The 18,657-nt window shown below is 43.7% G+C and overlaps 1 protein-coding gene across 1 annotated transcript in view; it reads right to left on the bottom strand.

Moving 5' to 3' along the window:
* The window catches only part of CECR2 (CECR2 histone acetyl-lysine reader), a 119,445-nt gene extending 104,868 nt beyond the window's left edge, over positions 1-14,577 (bottom strand). The window contains exon 1 of the mRNA XM_028747671.2: positions 13,922-14,577. Coding sequence (XP_028603504.2) covers positions 13,922-14,179 — 258 coding nt within the window. The 5' untranslated portion in view covers positions 14,180-14,577. The remainder of the gene's footprint in view (positions 1-13,921) is intronic.
* Between the last annotated feature and the right edge of the window lie 4,080 nt (positions 14,578-18,657).

The following is an 18,657-nucleotide window of genomic DNA, read 5'->3' as shown; positions in this document are numbered from 1 at the left end:
TCAACCTGCGGTCGGTGCTTAGCCATTCCATTAGGTCAGGCATGTCCAACAGGTCGATCATGAGGTTTTACCCACAGCGCCACCCGCGTCCCAAATTTAATAGATAATAAATAAAGCCTCCAGTCCAAACTGGTCACTACTCCAAGCACTTTCAATATATGAAATATATTCAATATATGAATATATATTTCAATATATGAATATATATTTCAATATATGAATATATTTCAATATATGAAGATGGCGGAGAGCCCCTAAAAGTGGGCAGCATCATGGAAGAAAGTGAAGTTAGTGTCTGCAATGTGTACATTCCCTTATTCCAATTCCCCCTGCCCCGCCACATTTCTTCCATGCATCAAAGTGAGGGAATGGTAAATACCCATTTGTGAAACTGTGCCACTCCGGTTTTGAGCTAGTGTCTTTCTGCTGCCAACACAGGACGCAAGCTTAACACAAAAAATTGGTTTCCCAGAAACCAGTGGAAAAACATTTCATTAGCCTGGGCACTCTGCTGCTGACCTCAAATTTACCATAATTAAACAAAAAGAGGTAAATGGGAGGCACTAGTGTGAAGTTGTGAATTAGACTTCATCAGCAGATTTGATTCCATTCAATTTGAACTTTACCAGAACTCTTTCTTTCCAAATACAAACATTACATTAGCACAGCTAAGAATGCTTAGCAGCAGAAGTCTCCTGCCCGTCCCACCTCCTCTTGCCAATTTCAGGCAAGATTGTGTCCATTTGGGGCAATATCACAACTGAAATTGATGCAATCTTGCCTGAAATCAGCACATATGGTGGCAGCGCTTCTCCACCAGTGGCAGAAGTGGCAAGGCACACAGCGAAGGTAGGTGGTGTCAGCAGGAGTAAGTATGATGCTGGTGGGGCAGCAGCAGTGGCGGGTGACTTTTCATTTTCATTTCATTTCAACCTGCGGTCGGTGCTTAGCCATTCCATTAGGTCAGGCATGTCCAACAGGTCGATCATTATCTACTGATTGATCAGGGGGTGTCCCTGGTCAATCCTTGAACCCCCTGTTACTTTTCTAAGAAAAAAGCTCAACAATTCTGGTCAGTCCTCCAATGACAATGGGTAGATCACTGCCAGTTGTTTTTTTTACTGTGAGTAGATTGCAGTCTCTTGGGAGTTGGACATGCCTGCATTAGGTTATAGGAGAGGGAGAGAGATGGGCCTGCAGTTCTCTATCAGCTCTGTTGAGAAACCAACAACTTATTGTAAGCCAGAGGGCAGGAACTGTCTTATAACTGACATTTGATTTTTCAATGACTTTTGGAGCCATTTTCAGTTGAAGAGATGAATAAAAATGCTTCAAATAAATAAATCTTATTATCACAGAGACTGCTATTGTGAATGAGCGGCTTTATTCTTATCTTGCATATATTTGGGCACTGCATAGAAATGTCATAGACACAATTTCATGGCCTTTTCACCCACTGTTTATACCTCCCCCCCCCCGCCAATATATATGTCTGCCAACCAAGGATAACACTTTATGCTTCTGATAAACTCTACTCCATGAAAGCATATGTCATAATAAATCTGTTCATACTGAAAGTGCTATAACTCTCTGTTGTTTATAAGAACCATCAAAATGGTTGAGGATTGAAGTCGTACAAGCTGGAGAAAGAGTAGAATAGGCAAGAGCAATGGGTCAGCAAAGTTTTATGGTAAAAATATGCTGTGTTTCAATATTGATACTGGAGGGGACAGGTAGAAGGAACTAGTTGGGAAGGAGATATTACCACCAAAGGCAATCCACAAGTGATATTGTTTTCACTGGAGACCAAGACTTAACTTGTGTTCCCCAGAAGACAGACTGCTGACACAGTCTTGGATATCATTTCCAGTTTCTCAGCTAGATTAATAGGCTGTTCATATCTTTTCAATATGCTGGTACTTTGAAGTGTTCAGTTGTGGAGCTGCCTCGGAGATATACATATATGAAAAATAAATGTATAATATTATTGCACATGCAACTCCCTCATGTCCCACTGAACTTTTGACCTGGTCAATACTGAGCCACCTCCTCCCCTCCAAACCACAGCTGCGAAGTCTTGAAAAGAAGAACCCTGAGCCTTGTCAGGCAGCTGCCTCTGCTGAAGCCAGCATGGGGGCTTGGCTGTTCAACACACTCTTCTCATAACAATGCCCAGAGCCTGGCCTGATGGATGCACTGCTTTATCTGAGCCAAACGGCTCTGTAAATCCACTCCCCTTCTTCAGCCTCTCATTCCGCAATGATCCAAGAAAAAGAAAATGAAACATCTGCTTCCCAGATTCTGAGGCATACAGCTGTTGGTGGCACCCCACATCTGGAAGCATCACTTTCTTCCAGTCTAGTAAGCACAAGGTTGTAGACTGACAATGAAAAAGAGAGTTCAGGTTGCAGTGCTGAAAACCAAAGTTTTTTTCAAGTAACTTCCATGAAGAGATCTATAAAAGTTCAGACCACAGTAAAGTTCTCTTCTGTTCTTTTAGCACCACTGATTACCCCAATTCAAGCAGAGCTTATAGGCTTGCATAGATTCAGGTCTGGTAAAAATTCCAAGTGCCCTGGATATTAAGGCACCTAAAAAAGGGAAATATTTACTCAGTGCCATGCAAGGCCATCATTTAAAAATGTGATGTTGATATTCAGGCATTTGAAATATTTTACCAACTCTGTTAGTACAGTTTTTAAAAATTCAGGCGGAAAGTTTTTACACCAAATTCCAATTGCTTATGAACTACCAAGGATCTCTAGCTGATGTGAAATACAGAACTTTTGTGAAATACAGAATATTTCCTTCTCTTTAGGACTTGTTTTCTGAAGGACTGTAAGATCCCAGTGAACACCAAGCATATGGGCCACTCCAAGGTTTAGGATGGTGACATTCTAATACTTTCATTTCTCTTATTTATAAAAAGCACTGGAAACAAATGAGTTTCACCCAACTATAGCAGAGATAGAGATGAGACTGCATGGCCCACTCCCATCAATTTCGCTAGGACCAATATTATTTGGTTCTCAGCTCCCAGAACTGACTCTTCTCTCTCATTGGCCACTGAAACAGTAATGTAACTGTGGATAATTTGTACTCTTTTTCTTTTGCAGCACATCTATTAGATTAAAAACTTGAAGGCAGAGGTTCTATTGTTTTCCTAACTTTGTACAACAACTGGCAAACTTTCTTTTTTTAAAAAAAACCTCTCTGTTAAGTATTTGTTATGTTCTAGATTCTATGTTATTAAGCACTTTATAAATAGTAATAATAACACATTCTTTTCCCTTCTGACAGTACTCATCATTAGCATTAATTGTTGATTAAAAAACACAAAACTTCACAATGGGGTGCAGTACAAATATGTTATATTATTTCTGGATCCAGATATGACTCAGTGCCGGACTGAAAACCATACATGGCAACTCTCACTATGAAGAAAGAACCTGGGAAATCATTAGCTAATTGTTTTGTGGACATATCAAAACTCAGGCTGACCTGGAAAAAGAAATGTGCATTGTGGGCCAAAAAAGGATCACGAAGGTTTCTCCAGCAATGTTAGGTAAAAGATAATGTCAAGTTCTTGCTTTTCTTGCTGCAGCTCATAGAGCTCAGGAAGCTTGGCCCTTAGAAATATCTGGGACTTGGCAAGGCCATTAACCAAATTAGGTTTGCAATAATGAGGCAGATATTGTCCATCATTATTTATTTTATTATTAATATTTAAAGGTATTAAGAAATCTTGTCATCTCATAAAACATCGGGGAAATGTACAGCAATACAGTACACTCACAACTTACACACATTTAACTTTTGTGCATTCAGGTTTATGAGCCTGGCCAAAAAAAAGGGGGGGGGGTTAAATGGCAGCAGAAAGGAGGTAGGCATTGGGGGGGGCACTTTGGCAATCCCACCTGCCATTGCAGCCATGCTTACTGTATGTAATCAATAAAAATGAGAATAATAAAAACAGTACAAAATAATCATTAACTGACTTTAAACAGCTTGCATAGGCCTATCAGCAGTGAAAAATGAAAAATAAAGAGTCTTCTTTATTTCTTTGACCTGAATGTCAAAGGCCAGGGTGCTTGCCGAATCCCTACTGGAAGAGCATTCCATAGCATGGGACAGGTGACACTAAATGCCCAGCTTCTGGTTGAGACCAATCAGGCCTCTGTAACATGGAAGACAACTAACAGTGCTCCTCTGAATGATCTCAGTGATTGAACTGGAATAGAAAGGCTCTGGTGGTCCATAAGGTATCCTGGACAAGTTGTTCAGGGCTTTATATATCAACACAAGAACCTTGAATCTTGTGTGGTAGCTTTTGAGCAGCCAGTAAAAAGGTATGTTACCAGAGGTGGCCACCTGCCTCCATCAGCAATCTAGCCACTACCTAGTGAATTCTGTACTAGCTGGAGCTTCAGGCCCAGGCCAAAGGGCAGCCACACAGATTACATTACAGCCTCAAGATTACCAATGCATGGACTATGCAAGATATCCCAATCAAGATACAGCTGGCATAACAGACAAAGCTGGTAAAAGGCAGTCCTAGTCACTGGTCAGTTAGGCAGCTAATGACACATATGTATCCAGGAGTATCCACTCTTCAGAGGGAGTGCAACCTGAACAGGCTACTTACTGACCTATCTTCGAGACATGGGAAGCACAGAGCTTCTGCTTTCTGAAGAATGAAATTCAGTTTACTGGCCCTCATCTAATCTACCACTGCATTAAGGCACTGATCCAGAGCTTGCACAGCCTCTCCTGATCCAGATATTATGGAGAGACAGAGCTGTATGTCAGGAATAGGCAAACTCGGGCCTCCAGATGTTTTGGGACTACAACTCCCATCAGCCCTGACCACTGGTCCTGTTAGCTAGGGCTGATGGGAGTTGTAGTTCCAAAACATCTGGAGGCCCGAGTTTGCCTATGCCTGCTGTATGTCATCAGTGTACTGATGGCACCATGCTTCAAAACCTTTAATGACCACCTTCATACAAATGCTAGAGAGCATTGCGGACAAAATGGTGCCCTGCAGAAACCCATCCCATACAGTTGATCTAGGAGTGGTCAATGGTATCAAAGGCCACTGAGAGATCAAGTAAGTATAATAGTGTCATTTGATATTGTTATCCATCAGGGGGATCAATTCTGATGCAGTTTCCAAACCAGGCCTAAACACAAATATAAATAATCAGTGTCATCCAGAAGCACTTGCAGTTGCTCCACACATTCCTTTTCCACCTCCCTCCCAAAGGAGAATATATTTAATTTCTGACAGAAGAAATACATAGGGCTGCAATGTAAATTACATTGGTCAAATAATTTCAACTGAATACTAATAGCTAACTGTTTTATAACAACTGTTAAACTAATGCCTCCCCTCTTGCTCGCTCTTCTAGTGATGATGTACATCCAGCAACTCAATTTCCTGTGTAACTCATACTGAAAGCAGAAGTAACTCCAAGCATGGAATTTGGAATGCACAGTACATTATCTCTGTGTATCAACAGACAGAATATGAGGAGGAAAAGGAACAAACCCGGCCAAAATATATCCTTCCTTCCTGTTTGTTATTCTTGTTAATCAGCTTTTTATCCTCAACATGTACCTGTGCCCTGTTCTTCCTGGAAAGGGGAATCAGAACCTTGGCCATGATTTTTTAAATAATAGTTTAAGTCTCTTCAACTACGTCAATACAGCAGTACCCCCAGGTTACAGACGCTTCAGGTTACAGACTCCGCTAACCCAGAAATAGTGCTTCAGGTTAAGAACTTTGCTTCAGGATGAGAACAGAAATCGTGCTCCGGCGGCGTGGAAGCAGCAGGAGGCCCCATTAGCTAAAGTGGTGCTTCAGGTTAAGAACAGTTTCAGGTTAAGAACAGGCCTCCGGAACGAATTAAGTACCTAACCCGAGGTACCGATGTAGTGATAATTACTGTCTAACATTTGACAAGTCTATTGCCTAATCTTCAAGATGTATACTTCTAACAACATAAAAGTGAGAATTAATCCAATAAATTGTTGATGTGCCAAGGCATATGATAGTTTCAAGACTGCCATCCAAACTGAAGGGGCTAAAGCTTCAGTTCAAAGCACACTTAACAGGAAGTAAGTTTTACTGAACACAGAGGTTACTCCTGAATAAAATGAACAGGGTCAGACTGTCTGTAAAACATGCTGCCTATGCTCTTTTGCATTTTCAGCACTGAAATTACCTAGAAGAGAAGGAATAATGGCTGTGCCAATAAGGGCCATAGAAATTTTCTGTCTATCTGCTGTATCAGCTATGCCAAAGTATCCACAAAGACAAGACTGTTAAGGAGTTTGTCATCTGAAAAACCGTAGAAGCAGAAATAACTCACAAGGCTGTGAAAGAAAGGATAACAACAGGAGGACTCAAAGAAGGAACTTTTGGAAACTCAAGGCAGTAGAAACATAAGATGATTGGACTCCACCGAACTTGAAGCATGGGAAGCCCCAACAAAAAATTATAATTTGGCAAAATATTTGGACTTTATGATATGTATTTGTATAATTTGGAATATTTAATGTGATTTGATTGGATTGTTAAAATGGAAAACTTAATAAAAATTATTATACATATAAAAAAAGAAAAACTGTAGAAGCAGAAACAGTCCAAGTTCAGGAACAAGTGTATGTTACTCATTTGTGCTGCCCAAACTCTATGTGAAGCTTCATTATTTTTTTAGCTGTGGCATCTGAAGCAAGGTGGTGAAGAACTGTTTCCATGGGGCCTGGAAAGACCATACGCATCCATCAGGCCTGCTGGTCCTGTGCCAGGACCACCTTCTAGGTAAGGAGATGGGTTTGAGTAATGTCAGCTTCTGCCATTGACTCAATAAATTTACAGGGTTAAAACAAATGTGTTTCTTGTGTTTGTTACACAACACTGAAAATACAGGCATCAACAGAAGGCTGAAATTCAAGTTACTAAAAAAAGAACATGGCTGACACAATTAGTAGTCTAGAGATGATTTTGTTGTTAGAATGGGTTCTTGCTCTTCCTTCAATGTCTATATTAAACAGCCCTCCCCTTTCCCTGTTCCCTCCCCATATATACACACACATCATCCCCTATTTCTGAGAATACAGTTTGACCTCAAGTATGACAAGCTTCAGGTAGAATGGGGACATATATCCTGTGCCCCAAGCCAGATGTGGTCATGGGACTGCCACTTAGATGGAGGCATAACTGCTGGTACTATGGACTGCCATTCAATGGAAAATCCATAGTGACACTAAGGTGGATCCTCTAGGGAAAAAATCTGCATGTCAAAAGAGAAACAAAAGAAGAGGAGAATGTCAAAAACACTAAAGAGACCGTCATGCTAAGCCTTTAGATATAAAGTGCTCAGCATCCAAAGCTAGTGTAAATGGTTGGGTTATCACCCAAACATTGGTCATTCTATTTAACTCTGCTTCTGTCTGTCAAATGTTCATAATCTCTTGTATTACAGAAATCTCTAAGGACCAATTCATATAACTGTGGCACCACAACAAATAGAAAAGCTACTGAACATAACAAATATACAAAGGACAGGTTCTCTGTTTCATCGATTCAGTGAGTGAATCCACTATCAGCTTCACATGTTCATTATGGTTAAGTCATTGGAGCTTACAAGTCCTTGTAAAGTGATAAAATGTTTGAGTATATAATCAATAAAATCACTCTTTGCCAATATTTTCAATGTCTTTAATAAATACCGCATTTAATATAAATATTCCTAAGAGTAAAAAAGTGCTTCATTCAAATGTTGTTTAACATAAATGGGGTGGGGGAGAGATTTCAGGAAAAAAGCTGTTTTTATTGACATCCCTCTTCCTATGATGGAGAAAATCATACAAATTGCTCTGTGCAAAATGCTTCTCTCCTGACACCTGTAGCCATAGTAAGGTAAAGGTAAAGGTACCCCTGCCCGTACGGGCCAGTCTTGACAGACTCTAGGGTTGTGCGCCCATCTCACTCTATAGGCCGGGGGCCAGCGCTGTCCGGAGACACTTCCGGGTCACGTGGCCAGCGTGACAAAGCTGCATCTGGCGAGCCAGCGCAGCACACGGAAACGCCATTTACCTTCCCACTAGTAAGCGGTCCCTATTTATCTACTTGCACCCAGGGGTGCTTTCGAACTGCTAGGTTGGCAGGCGCTGGGACCGAGCAACGGGAGCGCACCCCACCATGGGGATTCGAACCGCCGACCTTTCGATCGGCAAGCCCTAGGCGCTGAGGCTTTTACCCACAGCGCCACCCACGTCCCGTAGCCATAGTAGAGAGTTGCAAAAGGGGAAAGTGCTGTCCACAGCTGTAATCCCTGTGGTAGATTAAAACAATGCTGAAGGATATTCCAGACTTTTTATCACTTTACTGGCCCTTTGTTCCTGTCCAACTATAGCACAAAAGTACAAATGGTTGCACCCTCAGCAATCCATGTTGTGAAGAGTCACAAGAGATTCAATGTACAAGCAATGATGTCAAGTAGAAGCTTTGACATTTATTTTGTCAGCCTCCTTTCTGAAGTTTGAACCCATATGGGACTCCCATGTTTAGAGGGGAAATGGAATTCACCAACCTACCCTGCAGTGTTTCTCTGCCTTCCATCTATCTTTTTACCATCTGTCCTGTCTACAGATTTTCCAGGAAGGGGGGGGGGGCTGCACATTCCCAACAGGCTCTTCCTACCCCTTCCTACTCTTCCATTTCCCCCAGATGTGACCCCATTTAGAAGCCATTGCATAAAGTTTGCAATTGTGCCTCTGTCTCACTTATTTTCAGTGATAACAAACTTCTATTTCATGTCCCACCAAAAAAAGAAAAGAGATTCTTATACCCTTTTTACTTCTTGCCAAATAATAGTCTACTCTAAATGAACATGTTAAAAAGTATAGAGGGAGGAGTTTGGGGAGGGAAAATCAAACACAGCATGACACAAAATCAGAACTTCTTCCCCATCCCCCAAAAGAGGAGGCAGTTGTTCCTCCAGACCATATTAAATGTTTACATTTGACAAGCACCTTCTAGAAACTGAAGTCCAAACTCACTTTTGAAGCAAACCAGATGCTAATTTGGGCTTCCAAAGGTGAAAGGCTAGTGCAATTGCCCTTTATCATTGTAAATTCAAGATCTTTCCCCCTTGCTTCATGTGCTTGGCAAGAGAACCTCCTCTTGAGAGCCTACATCAATAGGTGGGGGAGGGGCCCTCTTTGATAAGGAACTCCATCACTGGGAGATCCTTCCTCCTTTCAAAAATTTAGCACTGCATAAGGGATTCTCTCCAAAATTAACATCCTTCAAAGAGTTTTAAGAATTCTCACATGCTGTTGAACTGAACATCTTTAGAAAGGTGGCTTGCTAACCTTTGAAAATCAGAGGCATCTCATTGCAATTCCTAACCCTCCTAGAATGAATCTAGCTAAAAGGAAGATTAAAGACACATAAATATAATCTTGACGTGCCTCCTCCCATTTGTACCATTCACATCCAAAATATTCAGCACAGTACTGTGGTGACAATTATTCAAAATAATAGCAGGCACACTTAAGCACATTCATAGGAAAGACCTGCGCATGTCTAATTGTTGGGCTGTGATTGATGGTCAGTCACACCTACAAAATGTATTAGATCAGAAGATGGAATGCATTGTGAAAATTAGTCACAAGATTCTGCTACAGTGAATAGGTGTTAGTGGCAGTGCAAATTCATCCCAAATTTATATTGTGCTCCCTACAAAAGTATTTAGAAACTGAATCACTAATAGTATATACCTCTTAAAGGGTTGCTTTGAACCAACAATTCTCAAAAGTTCAGTACAGAATTATGAATACATGCATGCTTCTGTCAGTAGGTACAGAATTATGAATACATGCATGCTTCTGTCAGTAGGTTGAAGAATCGCATCCCCTGCCTTAGAAATGGCCAGTGTCCAACAAGACACAGCAATTAACAACCTGAGGGCAAGTGACATTTTAAAAGGGGGGAAAAGTGAACAGATTCTTTATTATTCCTTCAGGGAGCAATGTAACTTATACTCATTTCTGTCTAGCTAGCTTCCACCCTGCTTTCCTCAAGTTTTCAGTCAAGAATGATACTTGTATAGGTCACAAAAGACCAAACTCCTCCTAGCACTGCCACCATTTTGAGTAGTGAATGTGTTTTCTATAATTCCAAAGTGCTGTCCATTACATACATATTTTATAGAATCATAGAATTGTACAGGATCATCTAGTCCAACCACCTCCAATGCAGGAATCTCAACTAAAAGCATCCATGTCAGATGGCCATCCAACTTCTGCTTAAAAATCAACAGTGAAGGAGAGTCCACCACCTTCTGAAGTATTATAATACTTAGCAGGATAGAAATGCTTCAGCTGATATGACAGTCTGCAATGTTAAAGTAGCAATATCCCAGTTTCTAATAGGCTTCTAAAGATCTTTACATGTCAACACACATCCTTTTCATTTGTTTTCCAAATCCTGCATCGCAGTAATAATTGAACAGCAGGACCGTCTTGAGGGGCTGGGAGCTGGGGGCACTGTTATACAGTGGTTCCGCTCCTTCCTCCTGGGCCGTGTTCAGAAAGTGGTGGTGGGGGATGAGTGTTCAGACCCCTGGGCTCTCACTTGTGGGGTGCCTCAGGGTTCTGTCCTCTCCCCCATGCTTTTCAACATTTACATGCAGCCGCTGGGAGAGATCATCAGGAGGTTTGGGCTGGGTGTCCATCAGTATGCGGATGATACCCAGCTCTACCTCTCTTTTAAATCAGAACCAGTGAAGGCGGTGAAGGTCCTGTGTGAGTGTCTGGAGGCGGTTGGAGGATGGATGGCGGCTAACAGATTGAGGTTGAATCCTGACAAGACAGAAGTACTGTTTTTGGGGGACAGGAGGCGGGCAGGTGTGGAGGATTCCCTGGTCCTGAATGGGGTAACTGTGCCCCTGAAGGACCAGGTGCGCAGCCTGGGAGTCATTTTGGACTCACAGCTGTCCATGGAGGCACAGGTCAAATCCGTGTCCAGGGCAGCTGTTTACCAGCTCCATCTGGTACGTAGGCTGAGACCCTATCTGCCTGCGGACTGTCTCGCCAGAGTGGTACATGCTCTGGTTATCTCCCGCTTGGACTACTGCAATGCACTCTACGTGGGGCTACCTTTGAAGGTGACTCGGAAACTACAACTAATCCAGAATGCGGCAGCTAGACTGGTGACTGGGAGCGGCCGCCGAGACCATATAACACCGGTCTTGAAAGACTTGCATTGGCTCCCAGTACGTTTCCGAGCACAATTCAAAGTGTTGGTGCTGACCTTTAAAGCCCTAAACGGCCTCGGTCCAGTATACCTGAAGGAGCGTCTCCACCCCCATCATTCTGCCCGGACGCTGAGGTCCAGCGCCGAGGGCCTTCTGGCGGTTCCCTCATTGCGAGAAGCAAAGCTACAGGGAACCAGGCAGAGGGCCTTCTCGGTAGTGGCGCCCGCCCTGTGGAACGCCCTTCCAGCAGATGTCAAAGTGATAAATAACTACCTGACATTCAAGAGACATCTTAAGGCAGCCCTGTTCAGGGAAGTTTTTAACATGTGATATTTTATTGTATTTTTGGTTTTTATGGAAGCCGCCCAGAGTGGCTGGGGAGGCCCAGCCAGATGGGCGGGGTATAAATAATAAATTATTATTATTATTACCAACCCACCCTTTTAGACATCACACCCCAACTACTTAATATTTCACGTTTGCAATTTCCCTTAGACTCTCTTAGACTGGAAATCAACTTCTGGTTCTTGGCAAGAACAGTCTTTGATGTACACTTTAAAGTTTGAAAGAGCATCAGAGGCACCAAAGTTGTTACATCTGCTATAAACAGATGGCAAACCCCAGGTTTAATCACATTGGCCTAAGCTGCTTAGGATCTTGGGAGTATGAGCCAGAGCCTCTGGGAGGTCTGTTGTGGGTACAATCTCTCTCTCTCTCTCTCTCTCTCTCTCTCTCTCACTCACTCACACACACACCACGTTCTTCCATCTGATCTCATTATCCATATTTATTGAATTCTACAACACACCACCAGAAGGAGTAAGGTCACCGCCTCAAGTTGCTGCACTTTTATCTGTAACATTCAACACTGAAAAAGTACATAGCATTGTATTTTAAGGGTGTGCACTGAAACAAACGGGTGAGCAACTACTTCAAAAAACCCATTGTAATACTGAACTGATTGACAAAATACCCCAAATTCCAGAAAAGGGTCACTAAAAACTATAAAACTGAGAGACAAGTGTAGCTTTCTAATTGTAGCAATATAGTAGTATCAAAGTATTTTTCTGCCACTTGCATGATTATCCGTTTACTGAACCTGAGCCCTATGAACTAAGCAGATTTCCGAACTTTATTTGAATTAATGTAAACTTGCTGCCACTCTTTAAACAGAATAGATCCAAACTCCTGAGAATACTGAAAATGAGTGGAGAATGGGGGGGCTGAACACACACACACACCCTTCTGGATTGTCACAAAGCTCAGAGCTCGATTGTCACAAAGCCCCAGGGCAGCATGTGGCACCTCCATCACAAGCAGGCAGAAGTAAAACTCCATTCTCTCCTACTCATCCTTTCCCTGAAGGGATAATGGCAGCAAAACAACAAACTCTTCCAAGCTATCAGTCAGGGCCACCAAAGGAGGGGGGAGGGAGAGGAAGGACAGAGATCAGCACTGTCCTTTCCTACGGGGACTGGGGGATCTAACAGTCTCTTTCCTTCCTCCCTTGACCAATATGGGAGCTTGGGGAAAGGGAGAGGGCAACAAAAGGGGTGTTTTTAGAATTAGGAACAACCTCCCCCCAGTTTACTGGTGAGTAGACGGGTAAAACAATACGTGCGAGGTAATAGACTGACGGAGCCCGTTTCGGTTTAGCAGTGTTTGTAGCAATTCAGATCGGTCTTGATTCAGTCCTCCACCGGTCTCGCACACTTCGGGTCCTGGTGGAACAGGCAAGGACGGATCCCGACCAACCCACCCACCCCTCCTTCCTTGGTTTTGCAAAGACTCTCTTAATCACGGCTGTTATCTTCCCAGGGGGAAGGATTGTGAAGGCTGGTGTGGTCATCATCCCCACCCCCACCACCCATTTGTTAGATACCTTCGATACGTACAAAAATTAAGAGGTGAAAAACAAAACAAACATGTACTTTGTCGCAGTTCTCCATCTATGTGTAACTAATTCTGCCGCCACCCCTTGCCCTCCAGCAACTGCACGTCCTCCGATTCATCAATCGCTAAAAGTACTTTGGAGACCAAGCATGCACCAGCCATTTCAGTGCAACCGTGAATATTTACTCAGAAGTAAGTCCTACTAGCTTCAACGGGGCTTGCTCCAAGATAAGTGAGAGAAGGGTGGCAAAGCCACCCAGGAAGGGTTAAGAGCATGGTTGCCGGCACTTTTAAAAATGAAATAATATTTTTTTTAAGAAATCCGTTAGAACTGGTGAAAACATTCAGCCAACATCCCTTTCTGGAGAAGGATCAATATCGAACTCGCCGAACAAAACTCTCTTGTCTTAAAAGAAAATTGGGCAGACAATAACAAGTAGGGGGTGGGCGGGTCGCAGTTGTTCTCTCTCTCTCTCTCTCTCTCTCTCTCTCTCTCTCTCTCTCACACACACACACACACACACACACACACACACACAGCACACTGACCCTAAAAGCCTTCCGGCTAAGGAGAGAGCGAGAGAAGGCAGGCAAAACAGAGGCGAGCGGAGTTATTGTCCCGTCCCATCCCTTCTCCTTCTCGAGGGGGAGGCGGGGCCGCCGGATCGATCGGCCGGTCCCATTTATCGACCGAGCGGGTCCCTCTCTCTTTTCCACTTCATCTTTTAATTTTATTATTATTATTTCGGAGCCCGACTCACCTCGATCTCGAAGTCGGGCAGTCGGAAAGCGGTCCTGAAGAGGGAGCAGAAGTGAGCGATGGCCGGCACTTCCCACCAAGAGCGCAGCTCGCTCAAGAGACCGGCCGCCGCCGCCGCCGTCGCTGCCGCCGCCGTCCCCTCCGGATCTCCGCTCGCGGCTGCCGAAGCGGCAGAAGCAGCAGTAGCAGCCGCCGAGACCACCACCACTCCTCCTCCGCCGCCGCCGCCACCACAACCACCGTCCTCCTCCGGGCACATCGCCCCTTTCCCCAGCGCCCCTCAGAGACCGCTGCTTTGCCGGTGTCCGCCGCGAAAGAACCAGGGGGTGGGTCTCCTCCTTTTCCTCCCCACCCCGACCGAAAGGACTCTCTTTTTCTCTCTCTCTCGCCCTCAGCCTCTCTCAGCAGCCGCAGCTGCCCCCTCCGCGCCGACTCCTCCGCATGGGGCTTGTCCGGGCTGGCGCCTCCTCAGCCGCCGCCTCCTGCTCCTCCTCCCTCGCCTGCTCGCGGGTCTCTAAGGCAGGCGGGGGCGGCGCTGCTGCTGCTGGAGGCTGCCGCCACACGGACCCATCTTCCACCTTCACCTCAGGTCGCCGCTACTGCCCCGTCCATACAATGTATATTTATAGATATTATATATATATATATATATATATATATATAGGAGAAGGAGAAACTGCGCTTCAACCAGCCGGGGAAACAGATGGGGCTTAGGAAGGGGGGGGAAAGGGCGCTGGGGGCGGGTGAGAGCGACTCGTGCGGATGCGATGCGAGGAGGGTGGCGACGACGGGGGGACGGTTGTCGAGCGCGCGACGGTGGGAGGCGGGGTCCGAAAGGAGAAAGAAGGCGTGTCTGCGCGAACAGGGGGCGGGGTCTCGCCGGCAGGGCGCGCGGGGGAGGAGGAGCAGTATTTGTATGGAAGGAGGCATCAAACTCCTCTCATGCGTTGGGACGGGGGGGGGGGGAGGCGGGAGTATAGCCAAGAGAGGCAGGAGGAGGAGCCTATGGGCGAACTTTTTAGGCGAGCGGAGGAGCCCGCGCGCGAGTCGTGGAAGGGGCGGAGCTTCGAGACCGAATCGTGTGGAGAAAATGGGCTTCTTGAGAGCCGTTAAAAGGCTCGTGAGCGCAAGTTAAAAAAAAGGGGGGGGGAGGAGGAGCCGGCATTGGGAAGCTCTCCGCGCACGAGGCGTAGGCGGGGCTGCTCTTTATCATAACAACACCTTCGCCCCGCCTTTTTTCCTGCGGGCAGCCAATTGGGGACCTCGCGCTGGGCGGGGCTCTTGATTAAAGCATTCCCTGTGGCTGTGAGGAAAGAAGGGGGGGCTCTCTTTTTTTAGGCGAAGGAGGTTGGCGGAGGCGGAGTTTTCTCTCTTCGAAATTTAGTTACGCTCTGAGCACCTCAGTAGTTCAGAGCCGCTTACCCTGTGGGTTCTGTGCTGTAGGAGGGAGGGAGGCCCTGGTTTTTTTTGCGTTCTCAGAGGATTTTGAGTCAGGAATTCAATTAGTGGAGTTTTTATTTTATTTTTATTTCTCGGAGATACATATATATTTAGGGCTTCTTTCTGTGAAGATTTTTAGCCTTCGCAAATTATGCCTTGAGGTCTTTTTGTAACTTGGAGGCTCAGAGATCCTGTTACTCAGTGGTTGTGATACCATTCTTCGCTTCCTTTTGTTTTGTTTTTTGCTTGGTTATTGTTCATCTCTGATTTTTAGACGAACGAAACGTGAAATTATAAAAGGGTTGAAATGACCCTGCTTCGCAGCCTGTGCTACAAAACTAAATTGCTTAGGCTTCAAGTGGTTTTATTTCCCAGATTGTGTATAGGATTTTAAGCCTCGGAGCGCATGTGTAGTGCGCAAGTCTTTGCGTGGCTAAAAGGAACGTCTTGCTGGGCGTATTTGATCCAAGAGTTTCCCTCTCTCTGGTTGGAGGAGGAGATTTCTGACAAATACTGTACTGCAAGGAGTAAATGGTGTGGGTATTGGAGTTTTGGCAAAGTTGCCGTTCATATACAGGATTGATTTAGTATTCCTCACTGTTGTACTTTCAATTGGGGGAAGTAGTTATAGGGGAGAGTGTCCCGTTTCCCCCACTTCAAAACGTGCTTATAATCCATGTTGGTGATTTCGAATACAGAACTCCGGGATTATAAATTTCTCTGCAGTCGTTACATGAAATCTTTGGGTTTGCAGAGTCTAAATGGGAACTAAGCACACCTTTTTTAAAAAAAAATCCAGAACAGAATTGGGAGTGCTTAAAACCCGCTTGTTTAAGTGAACGTCTTGGATTGTATCACTCAGCTTTCAAACGTGAAAACAGTTCTTGTGTACTTTAAAACGAACAAATTTCTTGTGGCGTAATTTAGTGTTTGCGGACTACAAGCCACTTTATCAGATATAAGAAATAAAGTTTCACTGTGTTTTTATGTTTTGTTTGCGGAAGAGTCTGAGCTCTGCCTTCTTTGTGGAGATTCTGCGTTGATGCTTCCTACTTCAAACTAGCAGCCTCTGTTAATGAATGTTTCTCTCCTGAAAGCTATTTACACTCCTCCATCAGGAAGTACCGGTAATAATAATTCGTTGTAAACTAGCAGTTGTTTTTCAGCCAGAATGTGTTATCAAGTGGAAAATAAACTATAAACAAACCTGAGTTTCTAGAATTTTAGGAGTTTTCAGTTGTTGCTTCAAAACTTGTACAGTATTTGTAGTTTACTTTAAAAACTTAAATTACTGACAATCCAGAAAAAAGTATGTCTGTTTCTCCATTGAACATCTGCATCTAGATCTCAGGCAGCTGCTCAGCTAGATATATTTATAACTGTTTTGAACAACCAACAAATCCTCAAACCTAACTGTACACACACACACACCCCTGGCATTGCTGAAAGCAGTGTAAATAAAGAAAATATGAATTGGAATTTTAGAAAGCAAATCTGTGCAGAAAGTGAATTCAGTGCTATAACAATCCAAAGCAGATACCGATCCCTCCATAAAGACAGAGGAGGTTATATTGCTTGAGAAAGTACCACTTGTTACAAAAGGGCTAGACTAGCTTTTGTGCTCAATAATAATTTTACACTGTTGACACCTTTTCCAATTTAAGTGTTGGCTGTTGTTTTGAATAAGGCATTTCATTCCTCTCCTATAAAAAACCAAAAAGAACAGACACCCCAAACCTTAGAATACAAAAGTTCCCAAAATAAATTAATTGCAAGAACAAGAAAACAGTCTGCTTTAAAATGTCCAAGCCTGTGCAATAACACTGGATTTGGATAAGAGTTGATGGGCAGGTTTCTTCTGCTCTTCAAGAAGAGGTGTATCTAAGAATAATACTAAGATTAATACTTCTGCCTTCCAAAACAGAAGCAAAGTAATTGTCATAGCGATCTGATACTATACCATTGTTCATAGCACCGCTGAAATCTGTGGAGTTTCACTTCCAAATTGAAGAGCATAAGTGCAACTTCACTGGGAGGAAGGATGGAATAAAAATAAATTGAATAATACTTAGAAGTATTGAATTCAGAGGGACTTAAATTCCTTGTAGGGGTGCATAATATTTCAGATGTAATCACTGAATGGACTGCATAATGCAGGAAGTATCTTCCTCACACATTATGCAGTCTGATCCTACACAACTTTTTTAGTGAATAGCCACATTGTTTACATGCAACTTTTTCCAGGTTAGTATGCATAGATTTAAAGCTTGAGAATGGGAGAAAGCCCCATGGCTGTGCAGTTCAATGGGGCTTCCTTCATCAGGTTTGGTGGCATTCCTTTCCAAGCAAACCACTCCCTCTAATAAATAATTCAAGTGGTCAATGGAACACATTTTTTTTCTTAAGGAACCTAAGGGACAAACATATTTCCTGGTCCCTCCTACACAAAATCCCCATTCAGTTATGAGCATGCTTAGTAGCCATGGTGTAATCTGGATCACTTGGAAAAGAAAAATGGAAAATGAGGGACTAAACTGAGTGTCCTGGAAGAGGATGTAGTTAGCTGGAACCCTGAACAGGAGCTCTCCTCTTAGGAGAGGGCGCACTGCAATATCCTGTTACCAGTTCCACTTGTATGTCAGAATTGTTAAACTTACTGTTGTGGTTGTAAGAACTCTGGAATGCTAAAAATACTTCTGGTAATTTAAACTGTTATTCCAGAATTAAAATGAAATTGGAGTGCAGTTAAGTTAAAATTCAAGTTACTTACCAAAGCGGCATCTGACTGCCCTTTTAAACTGAGTAAGGAACTAGGAACAAACTTCAGCCTCATGAGAAGTCCCGGACTCTACTCAGACTTCAATGTCACTTTTATTATAATAACAAATTTACTCTTGGAGTGAGAGCCAATGTGATGGTGAAATACATGAGCTACAACCTGAAAAGCTCCTGTTTCAAAGTTCATTTCAGCTGTCGGCAGCCTTAGAGAAGCTGGTTTTGTTTTTTTAAAAAAAGTGTTGAGTCACACTTAATTTTGTTACAGGACACCAACTATAACATGTATTTCAAACAGCCAGGTTTTCAAGCAATACAGTGGCACCTCCAGTTATGAACTGAATTTGTTCCAGAGGTCCGTTCCTAACCTGAAAACGTTCTTAACCTGAGGCACGCTTTTGCTAATGGGGCGCATCCCGGGGCAAAGTTCGCTACCAGGAGCACCTACTTCTGGGTTAGCAGAGCTCGTTACCTGAAGTGTTTGTAAGGAGGACGGTACGTAACCCGAGGTTCCACTGTATT

The sequence above is a fragment of the Podarcis muralis genome, chromosome 10 (assembly GCF_964188315.1).
Source record: "Podarcis muralis chromosome 10, rPodMur119.hap1.1, whole genome shotgun sequence".
Classification (NCBI taxonomy): Eukaryota; Metazoa; Chordata; class Lepidosauria; order Squamata; family Lacertidae; genus Podarcis; species Podarcis muralis.
The sequence above is the reverse complement of the archived record's forward strand: the minus strand, read 5'-3'. Positions and strand labels throughout refer to the sequence as shown.